General features: G+C 36.9%; 1 protein-coding gene across 6 annotated transcripts in view; it reads left to right on the top strand.

Annotated features, from left to right (window-relative positions):
- The window catches only part of Lpp (LIM domain containing preferred translocation partner in lipoma), a 694,821-nt gene extending 677,312 nt beyond the window's left edge, over positions 1-17,509 (top strand). For all 6 annotated transcript variants that reach the window (XM_070029814.1, XM_070029810.1, XM_070029813.1 and 3 more), the window contains 2 exons: positions 917-1,037; positions 4,053-17,509. In XM_070029814.1, coding sequence (XP_069885915.1) covers positions 917-1,037; positions 4,053-4,181 — 250 coding nt within the window. In that variant the 3' untranslated portion in view covers positions 4,182-17,509. The remainder of the gene's footprint in view (positions 1-916; positions 1,038-4,052) is intronic.
- The last annotated feature ends 228 nt before the right edge of the window (positions 17,510-17,737 follow it).

The raw sequence follows: 17,737 nt of genomic DNA on the forward strand, positions 1-17,737 counted from the left end.
AAAACCATTACCATGAAAAGGCTGAGTTGCATAGCCTGATATTTTAATATCTTCAATTTCTATTCATGTCCATTTCAAATCATGTCTCATTCTATACCTTCACAAATGCCATCTCTAATTTCCAAGAAGATCAAGCCTAGATCTGTTACAAGAAAGAAAAAGTTAGGACTTGTAGGTAATATAATAGTAAAAAAAATACTTAGAAGAAACTATAAAATTCTTAATCAAATCCTCAAAAACATATTCATTTATGTATGAGTATATATGTTTCTATGAACCTAGCTTTTAGTAGTAAAAAAAAACTTTAAAGAATATTGAACTTGACATCTCTTTTTAAACAAAAGTTTAATGTGGGCAAAATGCAAGAAATTTAGAATTGATTGTTGTTAAGTTTAGTGTAATGCATAGTTAAACTCACTAGTCTCTGTCATTCAGAAGACCTATGGATTAGAGAATTCTTGTCTTGGTTTCTAGAATTCAAGACACATTTCAGAAAAGAGGCTTTAATAGTTGGAAAGGAGGCAAAGATAGCAAACTAGGGCTAAATGAAAGCATCTAGAGTTATAGAAATCAGAAGCATGAACCATGCATCCCTCTGTTCAACTGAGCTTTGTGCTTGTAGCAGGAATCTATGCACAAGCACATTGCATATGACACGCTATTGTGGTAAAGTGCTCCTACACACTCTTCATACAAAGCAATTCACACACTCCTCCACCAAATCAAATATGACTCAGTTGTCGTAAGTCCCTTGTGCAGATGAGGAAGTAGGCTGCAGAGGAAACATGACTTGTTCAAGATTGTACATGAAACTCAGACCCATGGTCTTGACTCTGATTTGTGTCTTTTTTTTTCTTCTGTAGCTGTTTGTTGATGAATATACTAAGGGTCTAAACACACTTTCTTCATTTTTCAGGAAATTTGCACCTCGATGTTCTGTGTGCAAGGAGCCAATCATGCCAGCCCCAGGCCAGGAGGAGACTGTTCGCATTGTGGCTCTGGACCGTGATTTCCATGTGCACTGCTACCGCTGTGAGGTCTGTACTGGCTTCCTCATGTCTTGTTACTGCGTGGCAGGCATGGAATGGCTCATTAGAGCTGAGTACTAATAATTGTATCAATCCTTCACTCTGGGGAAAACCTTAGTGCTAGCATCAATGGACTTGGGTTTTAGCTCATTGAATTCAAGTAAACTCAAGTGACATTGTATATTTAATTGATTTCAAGTGACATTGTATAAGTCACCTTACGTTTCCCACACAAATTTGCAATTATTTTAGCAAGGACTAAAATTCATAACTCCAAAATGTGGCTAGACATTAAAATACAAAGTTGTGAATCAATGGACATCTTTTAAAAATAATTTAGACATTTGAAATTTAGACATTTAAGAAATCTGGTATCATTATTATTGTCATCATACTGAATGTTTATGACTCCAATCTTCTGCTTATCTATATCTATGATGTCAGGGATTCATTTATTTCAGAAAGGTCGGAGATTCTGGTTCAAAGTCATAGACATTGGTGTATTGATTACTAAGTACTGACTAAACATTTAGAAGGCAAGAAACTAGCATGGTGCTAGTGGCTCAAGCCTAAAATCATAACTACTCAGGAGGCTGAGATCTGAAGATCACAGTTCAACACCACCCTAAGCAGACAAATCAGATATTCCAATTAACCAGCAAAATCTACAACTGCAGTGTGACTCAAGTGGTAAAGCAACAACAGTTATCAAAAAAGCCCAGAGAGAGCACATGGCTCTCAGTTCTAATCCCAGTAGCGGAAAACCCACAAATACACATAAAACACACACTCACACAAGAGGTCAGATGCCTGTTAAGCATAATAGAGGAGTCATGCAGAAGGATCCTGGGAATACAAACCTGTAATTCAGACTAGAAAAGACAAGAGACACTCTTCTGAAACAGAGGAGGTCGGCTAAAATTTATGGAACATTAGGCTGTTAATGTAGGAAAGGCCTTTCCTCCTGGAATTTTAATGATTTTAAAATAGTTTCTTAGTTCTACAGATTTACTTTGAAACAGTTTCCTTATTTTTTACTAGCTCTTCTGAGAAGCACTTTGAACCCTCTTTTCTGTGTGGAATAACCTCCATTTTTCTCACGCCTCATCTAGCTAGGAGATCATCCCAGGACACTGGCTTATGGGGCTATGGCCTCTCTGGAACTATATTTATTCCAGTTGCTGCTTTAGCTGTAACTGACCATCTGTTTTATGTCTTGTGCTTTGGTTTGCCCTACAGCCCAAGTTGCATGCCTTGTTCCAGCATTAACATAAGAAAAGATAATACAAAACCAACAGCTTTTCTACAAGGTTTTATGACTTAAAAGAAAAACAGTGCCCATCCATTATGTTTAAAATAGACCAAATGATGAGTGCCTAAGATCTAATAGATACTTTATAGATGGAGAAACTGGGGCTCCAAGAACAAGGTTTCCCAGAATTTCTCACATACTTGATCTATGTACAAATGGGCTTTGACTTTTTAAGTGGCTTGCCTGAAATGCGCCTTTCTCCTATTGAGTTAAATGATAGCTATATAAATTAGATTTGCTTTAAAATGCTGAGAAATTCTTCAGAAGAAAACTATAAAAATGGAAAGAATGTTGAATTAGAAGAGAGCAAAACATTACAGACAGAAAAGAACAAAGCATCATTCTAGTCCTTGTATAAATTCATATGTAGACGAATTCCTTCTCTGTCCCTTGCCTTCCCTTTCTGTGTGACAGTGACAGAAGGCTGCAGTGGAGCCTTTACCCTGTTAAGGCTCCCTTTGGCTCTGAGATTCTAGGTATTGATAACTCCAATGCCGCGACCAACTGTGGGCTCCTCAAGGTGCCCGGATGATGCTCCACTGAGTGCTTGAAACTACACCTCTTATGAGGTGTAGTTTCAACAGAAAGATTTTGCAACAGAAAGATTTTGCTTAGTTCTATTGCCCAATTTCCTAAAGGCCTCTAGAACTACAATAGATCCAGTGACCCTTCTTGGTGAAGCCAAAGTTCCTGCAGAACATGACTGTTACTGCCACTGCATTCTGGATCACGCCTAGTTTGAACCTAAATTTCCATGTGACATGAACTCCATTAACATCTTCTTGCCATTGCTGGGTAACAGACATGCGATTTGTAGCAGTTGTAACCTATAGCATTTGGATTTAATTTCCAAGGAAACCTGTTTTCTCCGAAGGCAATGGCCAGCATTTAACTACTAACACTTTCCAACATGGATCATCAGAGGTACTGTTGACAGAAGGACAATCTTTTGCACTTATGTGATTCTCTGGGTTTTTTTTTTCTTCAAATGATGACTACATCCGTTTTCTGCTCTGGCTCTCCAAGGAGCTTGGTAAGATAGAAAATGCAGGGTTTGAGAGTTGCAGTCAGACTTGTGTGCAGTGGCAAACACTAAGGACAAGTACCCCTTGAGCCTCTCGTAGTTGGTATGCATTCCTCTACATTGTACTGTCTTCTTTGTGAAGTGAACTATTGTTCTCCACAACCTATAGGATTTCATACTATTTTACTACAGTTGAAATAGGTATGCAGAAACCAGTGGTGGTCCTTCTTGGCAGGAATTACTCTCTTTGTTTTGGCCCAGAAAGGGCTCAAGATTTCCATTCCTGAACCTGTGCATTCCTTTACAGAGATCTTTAAGCTGCCAATACAGGGTAAAGATGGATTAGATCACTTTTTTCCCCTCTCTGGTTATTGCTATTTTCATTTGAGGCAACAAGGTATTACTTTGGAACTGAAATCTACTGGGCTCTTGGTCTTTCTTCATTTCAAGTGCATTTAAAAGAATCCTTTTACTCCTTTTGAATTTATGTCTATAATGTCTAATTGAGTTTGATTCAGAATACATCATGCTTTATACTTGGAACAGGGCAGATGGCAAGTCTTGATGTTACTTGAAGCAGGATAGATAGCAAGCAGCCCCTCTGTGAAGGCCTTGACTATAAAGCTGACGCATTGGATTTCATGTACGCACATTTGAATTGTCATTGTTTCTATCTTTAATTTTCTAGGATTGTGGTGGTCTCCTGTCTGAAGGAGACAATCAAGGTTGCTACCCCTTGGATGGACACATCCTCTGCAAGACCTGCAACTCTACTCGTATCAGGGTGCTAACAGCCAAGGCGAGCACTGACCTGTAGATCCAGCAGCTTGCTTCCGCTGCTAACTGCACAGCAGCACGGAGAAGAATGAAACACACACAAAGGGAAGGAATAGGAGAAGTAGAGGCAAGGCAATCAAGCTTTGTCCTTCATCTGATGTTAACCTTTCTTTAGAAACACATAGATTATGAGTTGGTTTTTTGTTCTTTTAAGTTCTTATCAAATACACACTTTACAAGTGATCATGTAAGGCCTCCACAGGCCTTTGTTCTAAAGACTTTCACATTTTTGCACGGATTATACTCTGTCTCATTCACTTCTGCATTCCTCTAACTTCTAATCCCCATGTTTTTCTCGCTTTTCTTCTGGTTGAATAGGTTTTTTTTTAATGTGGTATTTGCTGTCACATGATTTTTTTTTTCCTCCCTGGGTGAATGCTCCAACTCACAGGTGCTCATAGCTTGCAGTCTGATCCCAATATTCCTGACTGCTTGTGGCTTTAGGGTTGGTTGGCCATTCTGTTGCTCTGTATTGAAAAGTATATTTTCCTGTTGCTCTCTACCACGCATGTGCCATAAAGGAAAAAAAACAATGTACATTCTTCCATGTTCGGCTACAAAAATTTGTTATAAAGTACAATACATTCAAATAAGCTCCAATTTGAATTACATCAATCCAAATTCAAAAATCTATGGTGATCCATGGCTAAATCTCATCAGAAGATAATATGGGTCCATAATTAATGGTTGGTGAATGAGAACCAAGCTTTAGTTGTTTTCTAAAAATGATTACTGGGTGGGATATGCTACACAAAGCATTTTAAGGCTGCGTGGGAAAAATGCATTATTATCCTTTGTTCTATCTTTAGATTTACCTTTCCAAATGACTTGGACATATGTAGACAGATTTGCTTTTGTAACATTTTCAGTACTGTCCCACTTTCCAGCTTAGAACTATCTATACCATAAAATCGTATTTTATATGTGTTTTCTTTCCTAATAGTCAAAACACAATTAAGAATATTGACTTTCTCTAGAGGAATTTACCTATTAAAAAATAGCTAAAATTCCTTCTTTTTGCTCTTTTCTCTTTTTCAACTCCCCAGACACAAGTCTTTTTTGCCTGACTTTTGCAAATCAAGGCACACAAAATGAAGTTGTGTAGCTTTGTTGCATTTACTTTAAAAAGAAAGAAATGGTTTCAAGATTGTGAAACCACAGTTTTATTATTCTCCTAATCCTTCTGCAACTTGAATTACATATTGCAGGAGACATTTTCATATCATTAGTGTGACATTTATACCACACTTTCAAAGACAATCACTGTAAAAAAAAATCCTTTCTGTGCTAAAAATATGCAGAATCTCTGCCTAGAATCTGTATTCAAACTCTTATTAGCCAGTGAAACACTTGCTTGCCAATTGCAGATCCAAATTAAGTTCTAGCATGTTTCACTTGAGAGATACCTAGCTTAGCAATGGCAAGTTGCCATTTTTTTAAAAAACTAATTAAGTATTTGGGAGTTGAGATTTTTTTTTAAGTTTCCTTTTAAAATTCCACAGGTATATACTTTTAAGTTATGGAGTACTTTAAATATACAAAAAATATAAATACAAATAATATAATGAATTCCTCTAACATCAAGTTTAAGAAATACAGTCACATTTAATGAGTATCCCTCCCTAATTTCACAAACCTTTTTATGCCTGATGATGCAGAGGATTTTTCTGGTCTGAATTTTTTTTTTAAATTTTAACAACCAGAACAGAAATGAAAACTTATTTGTACATGTTTTAAATTGCAACTCATGCCTTAGAAATTCTAGTTGAATGTATTTTTGTTTGAATAGGAATCATCATATACATGATTTAAGAAAATCTTAAGCCCATAGCATCACAGTTCATCTAACTCAATCTATGGCGTATTTGCTTTTGTTCAACAATTGTGTGTAAAACCAACAATGTCATGAATTTCAACAGCTCTCTTTCACCACTGTCCTGTTCTTACCTTCTGCTCTTATTGTTGATCTTATATTTCTCATAATGTGAAATAGAATGATATTCATACAGGGGCAGTATGTGAATCTCAGGATACAGTGGAGACTGTGTTTCTGAATTCCTGTGTTTCAGATCAAAAAAGTCAGACTATGCAAATTCCCTTCAAAGAGCACTGACTGCTAGTGTAATATAATCCTCTTATATTGATTTATTAATATGTTTACTATGAAATACTTTGTGGGGAAATATATTTAGGCCAAAATTAGGATGGAGTTTATGGAGGGTTATGTTTTATCTCTGGTAATACAATCATTTATTCCTATAAATTATTCCAACAAAAAAAAGATTGAAGTATTCACACTATAAAAATGCAATGCCATCCTACTTGTTTGTTATGTTTAAATCTGTATGCAACCAAATGTTTACATAAAAGAAAAAGTTTAAAAAAAAAAGTGTTGCCACAAGCCCATTCTGTGGCTCTACCAGGAGACCTCTGCTTGCTTACAATCTTTACACTGTGTTCTTATCACATCACCTCAGAGTATCTTTACCAAAGACTTTTAAAGTAAATCTCTTTTTAATATAGACTTATAATTTTATAAGAAGGAATGTGCACATACACAGAAATATTTAGACTTAGATGTTTTCCTTTCACAAGATCTAATAAGGAAAGGATCCTACCATATTTTACTCTAGGATTTCCTAAGTATATGATTTATATTTCTCTTTTTTCTTTTTCTGTAAATCCTTTGATTTAAATAAAGCAAAGTCACCCTTTTCTATGTTATATACCTGAAATATTGCCTGTAACAGAGTTATAAAGATCATATTAACTTGATGATACTCATTTTCTTTTGATATATTATCTTGATTGTTACCCTTTTAAAACATGAATAGTATAAAAGAATAGAGTCTATAGCACAAAGTTTGTAAGAAAATATACCATATTTTTTAAGTATCAAAAGCACAAATATCTGCTATTTTTGTGTAATATGAGAGACATAAAAAAGAAAAGGCAAAATGCTCTGCCATGGCTCCTCAGACTATTTCATAATAAGATGATTGTCAATTGTTTTTGCAGTGCTCAGAAATGAACCCAGAACTTCACACATGTTAGGCAAAATGTTCTGCCACTGAGCCCCAAAGTATGAATTTTTGAATGTTTGGATCTCCAGCTCCTACTGACTCAATGTGGAGTCTGGTTGACAAACAAAATTGTCTTTAAAACTAAAAAATAAATCATGCATCCCAGTATAAGGAATCCAAGATATGAGATGCCAACATCTTTGCAGCTCAACGATGAGGGTTCCTCTCCCTATTCTTGACACACTGGTGTTTCTGAAGGAGCAAATTCCCTGATCAAAACTCCCTCATGGGGTGTATACTGATTAACAAATAGATATAATGATTTCCTATAAGAGATTCTGCAAATGCTCGTGCTGGTATTCAAAGAAGGTAACCCTAGCCATATACCTTGAAGAAGTATATTACATTTGAGGCTGGAGTAGATAGGTAGTAGAAGATAGACAGGACTCTGAAAATGAAACTGCCATCCATGTTCCTAGTTAGTAAAAATTTAAAAAATAAAAAATCCTATTAATGTGAACCAGCCAGGAATAACAGTATTATTTCTATTTGATATGGTTAGGGCTTCTCTTGTCAAATCTGTGTCTGTTGCCCCCTGATCCTTCCATTATCAAGTTTTGAAGGGTGTTGGGAAAATGATGGCAGCTGCTAGGGAGATCAGGGAAACACTGATATAACCTCACAGCCTCTCACCATCCCTCTTGGCTTGGAAAGGCTTTTTTTTTTCATATACAGTTCTAGAAATATTGCCATTCTACCTTAGTTTTTCACATTTGTAGTTTAAACAAGTGATTGTCCATCTGTTGCCTAGAGCTGCGGTACATGTGTGTTATGAATGAAATATGACAGCATGTTCCATACCCCTGCTTTAGCCATCTGTAGAAAGCCAGCAAACTGAAAAAGATATACCTCTGCAAAATGTGCCTCTAGTCCATTTCCGAGGATGCCTCTTTTGGTGCACTGACAATCAGAAAACAACCCACGATTGTGCCTTATTTTTAAATAATCTATTTATACTACTATGACTATTCTGCTGAGGTCAGTAATGGAAACAGTCATCCCCAAATCCCAAATATATACTCAGCAGAATTTCAAAACACATCCAGAAGACTCTGAATCCCCCTTAACATCCTCAAATAGTATTTTTTCTTCTTCTTCTGGAAGGTTCTCCTGGGTCCTTCCAGCTGTAAAAACATTCTATGCCAGAAACTAATATAGTAGATGTTGTCCGTGTTTGTGATTAGGTTGTACTCTGGTTTTATTCAGATAATAAAGGCAGAGATGTGAGCCTTCTCCACCCACATGCCATCTCCTTTTGTACTTCAGTTGCCTTTGTTTATCTTGATAGTGAATAGGTGAATTTGGGTCCTGGTTCTGAGCAAGTCATTAATATAGTGCAATTATGAACATTTCAGGACAAGTTCTTCACTTGACACAGATTTGTTTCAAACTTTAAAAAAAAGAGTCAGACTATGATTTACTATGATTTGCAAAGAATTAATTAATCCCTCTATCCTTTCCTTTTTTCCTCTTTCTTCCTATCTTACCTTCTTTCCTACTTTCTTCCTTTTTTCTATTATGCCTGTTACGCTACCCAAGTTGAACTTGTAATAAGTCATTCTTCCATCATCCTTATAGATAAGTTCTATAAGGACAAAACCTAATAGAAAATATATGTGGCATCCAAAATACCTTCATCTTAAGGGTCATACCTTTAAACTTGTGTTTAGTCATGGAGTGAGATGGGGGTATATCTTCATCAGGGAATCAGACGATGACTGGTCTAGGCTTTCTGGCCATCTGCAAAAATAATGTGAGACAAAGTTGAAACTTTGTTTTCAAACCCAAAGCATTTTGACCACAAAATAATTATGTTTTAGTGGCAGCATATCATTTTTTTCATTGAAACTTAATCATTTTCTCTGTTGCAAGGGAAAATGATTATCTTTCTAAAATTTTAATGTATAACATTTAACCCATGATAATATTAAATCTTAATAATTGAATCATAAGAGTTATAGTAAGCCATCAATTGAGTTTTTATTGGATCATGAATTAAAGGCATATATTCATTAAGATACGAATGCATTCCTCTGTTTTCCTTTCCTGTTTCTTTTGTTGAGGTATAGACTCTTATTTCAGCCAGCCAATAAGCATGTGGCTTATTTTGTGGGGGAGCTGTGTGGAAGAGGCATTTTAATTCAACTGAAGTTATTTTAAAGAAAACATTAAAATCTTCACTCTTCATTTCTTCTTGTCACTTAATTTACAGGAGTCTTTAAGTATACTAATAAAGATTCCTACTTCTAGCTTTTATTTAAAAACAAATTTAGAATGAATATATGTATAGTATTCTAATATCAGTTATATGCCATCTTTAAATGGACACCCTTTCTTACAACTTTTATCTCTCTACATTGTACTCCCTTCCTCATCTCATTTTAATAATAATTGCCTAAACACTATACAAGAATCATCCCACACATTGCTTTCATTCAGGTCAACTGCAATAGAATCAATCAAGCTCAACCTGTACTTACTCTGTATACAGTAATATGGCCTGGGTTATAGTGCTTTTGTTTCCAGTGGCATTGTCTAGATTTGTAGAAGACTTGAAATCAAATAAGATATCTTGAGTTGATTCATTCACCTTAAGTAGAAATTGAAGCTAAAATATGTAGTGTGCAATAGGAGAGCAGAGGTGATATCCAATAAGACACCATCTCACCCCCCAAACATCACAGATTTTGGAATTTCCTCCTTGACAGAAGGAAAGTCTCTCCTATGTTCAGAATCACTAGAAGAGAAAAGTTCACAGGCAAAACAAATTACATTGTTACATGCTCTTTTTATTCTTTTATAATTGTAAGAGTGAATGAGTTGGGCAAACCAAATCCAACATGTATAATAGAAATAGAAAGGACCTTTCCATGAACTTTATTGCAGCATACAGAGTACATTCCTTTTGGTCCACAGTTATGCTCTGCTCTTGCAGGAAATGAACCCATCATTTGAATCCTCACAGGAGAACAAGTAATGCACTTCCATGTTCTTACTTCTTCTAAGTACACCATTAGGAATTACTCTGAAGTCATCTGTTCTACTTGGTAATACAGTTCCACCACATATTCATCTCAAAATGGTGATCCAGTATTGAAGGATTCCTTAACCCATGATGCCTTCTATTTCCTCCAACACCATTGTTCCAATCTCTCCCTGACTTTTTAAAAGCTAACCCAGCCTTCCTGGCTTTTGTTCCCATTGGTACCACAAAAGACTAACCAATAATAAATGTTGCCTCCTACCTCCATTTTCTTTCCATTAAGTTTGTTTTTGAGCAATGAGTCCATTAAAAGCTGGAGATTATTTTTAAAAAACCTTTAAACATCCTTAAAAAGAGTCTAAAGGATTTTCCAAGTTATGAAGGGACTTCTGGTTTTGGAGGTATTTTTTTGGTTGTTTATGAGTTTACTCTCTTTGCTGAAAACCAACAATTCGGACAGTTGTTAAATTCCTTAATGCCTTCCTTTAGTAACAAATCCATGAACAATACTTTACACTTACCTGACTTGTTGATAATGACCTTTAAAATACTGGGAAATGTCATTGTGTAAGTCCAGTTCTAACAAAGGAAAAGTCCCAATGAACTAGAGTAGAGCTACTGAAAATCCATTACTTTTCATCAGTTCTTTGGGACAGACAGAAGGATATTACTCTTAGGGGAAGGATTTATACTGTTCTACGATTTTGTTCAGCAATGCATGAATTCTTTCACTACTGCTCAAAATTGCTGTTTACTCAGTATTCCTTAGTTTGGAGAAGGGTAAGGATTGTCCTCTTCTACCCCAGCTTTGATTTAGAGGAACCCATAGGCAAAACATGTCACCATCTCTGGGCAATACCTGAGGGTAACTTTCCGAGCTGTAAAATAATAATTCCTGAGAGAGCTTACAAACTACTTTCACACATAAAACAGCCCTGGGAGGAAGGTTATTAATAGCCTCATCCTGGAAGAGAAAGCTGAAGTTCAGAATTGTTGAGTGACTTGCCAAAAGCAATATACCTAGACAGTGGCAGATTTGGGGATGTGCTCAAGACTTGCAAAACCAGTGCTGTCATAGAGTGCAGTATATACTTTTCTCAGACTACTGAAGCCCCTGTTAGAAATCATCCAGGGAAATTCACAGAAGCCATATGGATCTCAGTGGCAGTTCCACATTTGAAGTGTGGTCTGGAGATTATTGAGAGCTTGCATAAACTTTCTATGTCATCCTTGTAGGAAACCACTTAATAGTCTATGCAATCAGCAGTTTGATGAAGTTGGTGGGGAAAGGTCTCTATAGCACAAACATCTGGTTATACAAGCACAGGGCAGCAAATTTCCCCAGAGACACTTAGTTCACATTAAATTAACTGCAACCCTCTCTGAAACAGTCAGGTTCAGAATAACAACTGAAACTGTATCATTTAGTGGCATGCAGAGATGGCTTGATCCTTATGAAAAGTCTGTCTCCCATGGTCCATGATATACGCCCTGCAGAGGCAGAGACTGCTCTATGGAAACTGCATATTTGTCTGTCTTTCAATTCACATTTATTAAGAGACCACCTTCAGTGTATGTTGCTGCAAAAGGCATTTCTGATTTCACCAACCTATGACCTTGAAATGTCTGAACAAATGCGATGGGATTGATATTTCTGAGATTTGGCCTTTGCCATTTGATAGATTAGCTCCCAGAGCTGTTATATTTCCATGATTAATATGTCCACATCATAAGTAGTTTGGTACTAACGCTGCTTAAAAAAATACTATCTGCAGGACATCATATATTTTAGAAGTTAGTGTTCAACAAGTGGATATTTCCCACTTGAGATGCATCCCTCAAGAAGCACTTTTATTTTTTAGTTTTTGGAGGGAGGAGTGCTCTTGGCTTTGAATTTTCTCTCTGTTTGGCTTTTCAATTTCCTCTAGCTGTTTGCTCTAAGTTAAAACCTGTGCACTTATTGAAAAGAATTCTTTCTCCACATTAAATATGTATTAAATCTTGGGAACCTTTAAAATGATCTTTTCTAGTAAGTTTTCTAAGGCATTTTTCCTCCCTAGTGTCTGTTGTCTGTCATCATTTGTCTGATTATTCCCTAGGATTAATGGGAGCCTAGTTAAATGACACATGGCCTCACCACACACTCCACTGTTCCTACTGAGGAATACAGAGATTTTAGAGAGTGATAGCCTTGGTTGAGACAACACATTCAAAGGCTGGAAAGGTGTGCCCCATCTTCCTGGGAGGTATGAAGTACAAAATAGGAATAACACTAATAATCAGAGTGGGGAGTGATATTGTGGCATTAATAGAGTTTCCCACTTTAGGAACAGATTACTAGAATAAGCATTCTGAGTGTTTCTCAGAATTACCTAGGTGAGTACTCCTGAATGAAGTCTTGCCTGGGTAGAGCTGTGATGCCTTATTAGAGGGAAGAAAAGGACAATGAAGAAGAATGTGTGTGTGTGTGTGTGTGTGTGTGTGTGTGTATACACACACACACACACACACACACACACACAGGTAAACAGTTCTTAAAAATCCATTTTCAAGCTGGGTGCCAGTGGCTAAAACCTGTAATCCTAGCTACTCAGAAGGCTGAGATCTGAGGATTGAGGTTCAAAGCCAGCCCAGTCAGGAGTGTCCATGAGACTCTTATCTCTAATTAGCCACCAGAAAACCGGAAGTGGTGCTGTAGCTCAAGTGGTAGAGCACTAGCCTTGAGCTGAAGAGCTGAGGGACAGCGCCCAGACCCAGAGTTCAAGCCCAATGACTGATAAAAAAATTTTTTTCAAATATCCTTATAGATCAATGACAAACCCCAATTTTTATTTACATAGTATTAAATAAAACTACTGTAAATTTGCCACCTCTCCCATACATAATGTAGTTCCCCAGATTTAGACAAAACATTTTTGTTACCTTTAAAATATAAACAAAGTGGGGAGAGAAAGAAAGGGGGGAGGCACATGTACACATTCCAAGAAAGCTGATCCTCCACAACAGAAATCTTATTTTAAAATACTTCAGCTTATCAGGCCAGGAAATTAATAATTCCTAGGCTTGACCCATTTATGTACCTGCCAAAAAGGAAAAGGAAAGGCTAACTAAATTTTGTATGTATCTATTTATCTTCTTAAAATATGCCAAAGGAGTTTGAAGTGGGGGTGGAAACTAAGGTATTTATTTCTTGATTCCTTCTTTATGCTTCTATCTGTCAAGAAGAGGGTACAGAACTATTTCTGGCAATTCCTACTGATGTATTGTGTTGGCATTTTATGGGGTGCTGTTTCTGCTTCATACTCATTTGCAAAAATTACAGTTGCATCCTTAAATCTATGCCTTCCATGCTGAAGCACTAAATATTAAGTCTGAATATCTTTCCTGGATAAATTATTTACCTCTTTTTCTGGACCACTTTAGAAAATGCAGAATGGGAGGAAGTAGCTCTTCACAGATAACATTCCTCCTGTTTACTTTCTTTCTTGGCTGAGACATGTTTCTAAAGGGGAAACAAATCAAGTGTCTGTCTTTCCCTTTGGATGACATTGATGCTCAATTAGTAATTACACATGAGAAATAGGAGAATAACTTACCTGTTCGGTTTCATTCCACACAAGACTGTCAACAACAGAGATGATCTTTTTAATTTTTGTACCAGTTCTGGGGCTTGAATTCAGGGGCTGGGTGCTGTCCCTGAACTTTTTTTTCTCAGTGTTGGTGCTCAACCACCTGAGCCACTGCTCCATTTCTGGAATTTTTATTATTAATTGGAGATAAGAGTCTCTTATATTTGTCTGCCCAGGATGTCTTTGAACCATGATCCTTAAATCAGCCTTCTGAATGGCTAGGTTTACAGGAGGGAGTCACCAGCACTGGACTAAAAACAGTCTCATATTATTTCAACTGTCAAACAATACAAGAAGAACTGATGATTGGGTAGTGTGTATATTTTATTAACCCTATATTCATTATGCTTAATTTCTACAAGAATATCAAATATATCAACCTCTCAGGGTAACATTACCAAAAGAAATGCTGTTTGTTAAACCTCCCTCACGTGTAGCAAATGGAATTAGCAAGGACCTTACCATCTTCCAGTAAAAAAAAAAATCTAAACTGACAAGTATCCTAGATAAGATTTCGAATTGTAGAAACTAAATCTTATCATAAATACTTTACTGTGAAGTATTAACCAGTCCATTTAAGACAACTTAACTTCCTTTTACTACTTATATTTATTTATTCTACTGGGAAAGCTGAAAAGCACATGAACCCAAACTTATTTCCTCACTAAAGAAAGTTAGAACATTTTTCCCTCTAAAAACCTGAATGATACCTTTATTCTTTTCTAGGAAACATTTCAAAGAGTAAGTAGAGGCATGTACAAGATTAGCATGTGGTATGATGTGCTTTAAGTGAAAATTTAAGCTTAGATGCAAAATTTTACAAAAAGAAAAAAACTAGGGCTTGAACTCAGTTCCTTGCATTCTCACTTAGTTTTCTCTGCTCAAAGCTAAGGCTCTACCATTTGAGCCATAGCTCCACTTCTGAGTTTTTGCTAGTTAAGTGAAAAAAAGTCTGCCTGGGCTAGGTTCAACTCTTAATCTTCAGACCTCAGCTTCCTGAGTAACTGAGCTCCCTGCACCCAGCTACATGCAAAATTTACAGCTACAGTGAGCTCTGAATTTTTTGCACATTCTCTGTGCAGTGAATTCTTTTATTTTTTGTTTTGTTTTGTCTTTTAACCTACACAGTTATCATTATTTCAACAGATTTGCAGCTTCTTTTTCTCTACTGCTAAGTATGGGAATATGTGCAATTACAAGATATACCAAAAAAGGAAAAGGAAAGAACTTTCTAAGTAGCAGATCTGTGCCATAAAGTAGATGTGACACGAAGATGCAGAGCTGAGGAGAGTAATTTTCCCCAAGCCTCACACACAAGCGTTTCTTTCATAGCTTTGTCACAGGCTTTTCTCCTTCTGTGCCGTCACCTTTGAGAAAAATGATTACACCTCTCCAAGTCTGCCTTTTGAACAGTTACAGTTGAGTTGGCAAGACTTCCCTCTCTGAATATAGCCATTTGCCAACTCTGGCCTCTTTGAGAGACTGACTCAAATCTGTGATCTTCTGTTCAGCATACACATCAGCAAAGTGAGAAGATGAGCACTAAATATAGTTTCTATTAACTTTACTTTTAGAGTTACTGTCTTCAAAAAATGCCTATTCTGAGCTGCATGAACATTATTCCTACATATGTATGTACACACGGTACCCAGAGCCATACTGTTCAGCCTTCAAAAACATACCACCAGAAAGAGCAGGAGGCTGAGATGAGGAAACCTAGCCAAATGGTAGAAACTCACTCTTTTCCAATATCCCCTATGGAGTGGCTACCATGAAATGGGTGGGCTGCAAATGTTTCCTGAGCATTCTTGCTGATACAAACACTTTGGATTCATAGCCCAAGAATGGTAGCATATTGCCAGGGTTTCCTATACTCTATTTTAAATATATCTGTGCATTATGGAGTTGGAAGTTTAGTCAGGGAAAAAAAAGTATGCTGAAGAGCATTAATAGAACCAGGGTTGGGATTGAAATACATGTCATATCTGCACTTTATCAACTAAGCATTGGTTGTTTTAGAGTGCCAGTGTGCTGCTACTTTTATCTCTCAGGCTCACATGAGAGAAAACTAAAGAAAACCTTGGCTGTGGGGATTGGAGGCTCAGGGGGCCAAATGTCCCTTCCAGATTCTTAGAACATTTTTTACTCTGACTCCTAAGAATAGTAGTGCCTTTTATCTGATGGCTCTTGTTGTTGCAATATCTGTAAATATTGCTGGTGAAACAGTACCGTAGCCTAAAAGGATGGATTCTTACCCAATAGTGGCAATAGGACAAGATCCAGGTAAAGAGCGTGAGGTAGACAGTACATAATTGTAGAAGAAAGGGTTTAAGGGAGGACATGATTCCAAAAAAGATTGTTCTCAATGTGTCGTCTGACTCAACCAGCTGGCAGATTACACTTGCCAAGTCGCTTCTTTTCCTTCTAAGTCAGTTGGCTCCATACACACTTGAATCTGACTCTGAGGAAAGTGAGACGCATTCCCTTAACCTTTCTGGAAAGGAAGTTCTTGATACCCTCTTGATTATAAAGTTGTCACCTCCACCTGCCCAGACTCACCAGATGGAAGTAAAGGGACAAGCTACGGAAGATAGATGCGATGGCATTATAGTCAGCCACCACTCCGTTTTCCCCATCAAGAGCCCCATTACCTAAACAGGAGGTGAAGGCATAACAGAGCACAGTGAATCATTTAAGTGTGATGACCCTGCTTTGGTAGCCATTATTTCATATGGTTGGTTGATTTGTTAAGGGAGGATGATACTCTTCACTACAAAGTATTGGCTATCCTTTTAATGTTCTTTTGTCTGCCTTTACTTCATCTACTTTCAAAGATAGTCTTTTTCTAATGTTAGAGAAAGACTTGCGTTCTAGGAAAGAGTTTTAAAGTCTCTATGTAATATAAAAGCATTGTGATACTGCGATTTTCCCCCTCCTTGGAAACAAATGGACTAAGAAAGACACCAACGTGGCCTTGTTCTAGGTTTCAGTCCAATGATTGTAAACGGTTGAGTTTGTTGCATGTAAAGTGATATTTACATAGGGATAGATTAAGGGCAGGAAAGCGTGAGGGAGGGAAAAGCCAGGTATGGGCTAGGCTAAATGTGTCTACTAAGTGCAGCCACTTCCTACTAGCTAACCTCAAACACAGCTCCAATATGATCAGCTGCTAGTCTGAATATATTTCCTGACTGAGGGGTAAGCCATGTTAAAACACAGACAGAATAGGACTCTTTTTTATGTATGCAGATGTGTGATTCTGGAAGCCATAGTAATCCTGTAATATATATTTCTATTTCTTACATTATTTAGAACAGATTACATTTATTCACTGCATCATGACATGTCTCCAACACCTCCAAAGTAGCACCCAAGGTTCCTAATGAAAATGAGAATAAAACCTGTTATAGCAAGGGATTTGGGTATTCCCATTTGTATTAATACACTATCCAACTATACTAAGTAATATTTTTATTTACGTTCTACCAGTTGTTTCTGTCAATTATGTTTTTTCAATGCTCTGTAAGAATAAATATGAAAATTATATTCTTTTTTTCTGTAAAAGAACTACTTTGTTATATTTAGAAATCCAATAAAGTTCTGATTCCACTTACTCGACTGTGTGCGGAATTCTCTTTCAGTCAAATGATCTCCATTTCCTTTTCTTCTAAGCCCTGTTGCTGTGATTCATTTTTGACATCATTTGCTTTCCATATGGTCTTCTGAGAACAGGAATGTCTCTTGAAGCAAGCACAATGCTACACCAGCATGAAGGCCTCATTCTCTTTCCTGTCAGCACACATGAGCTTCTTGTCTGATGTGTTCTAAAATCACTTCACCC

Source organism: Dipodomys merriami, unplaced genomic scaffold, assembly GCF_024711535.1.
Source record: "Dipodomys merriami isolate MVZ:Mamm:240054 unplaced genomic scaffold, mDipMer1.0.p SCAF_2, whole genome shotgun sequence".
In the NCBI taxonomy this organism is placed as follows: domain Eukaryota; kingdom Metazoa; phylum Chordata; class Mammalia; order Rodentia; family Heteromyidae; genus Dipodomys; species Dipodomys merriami.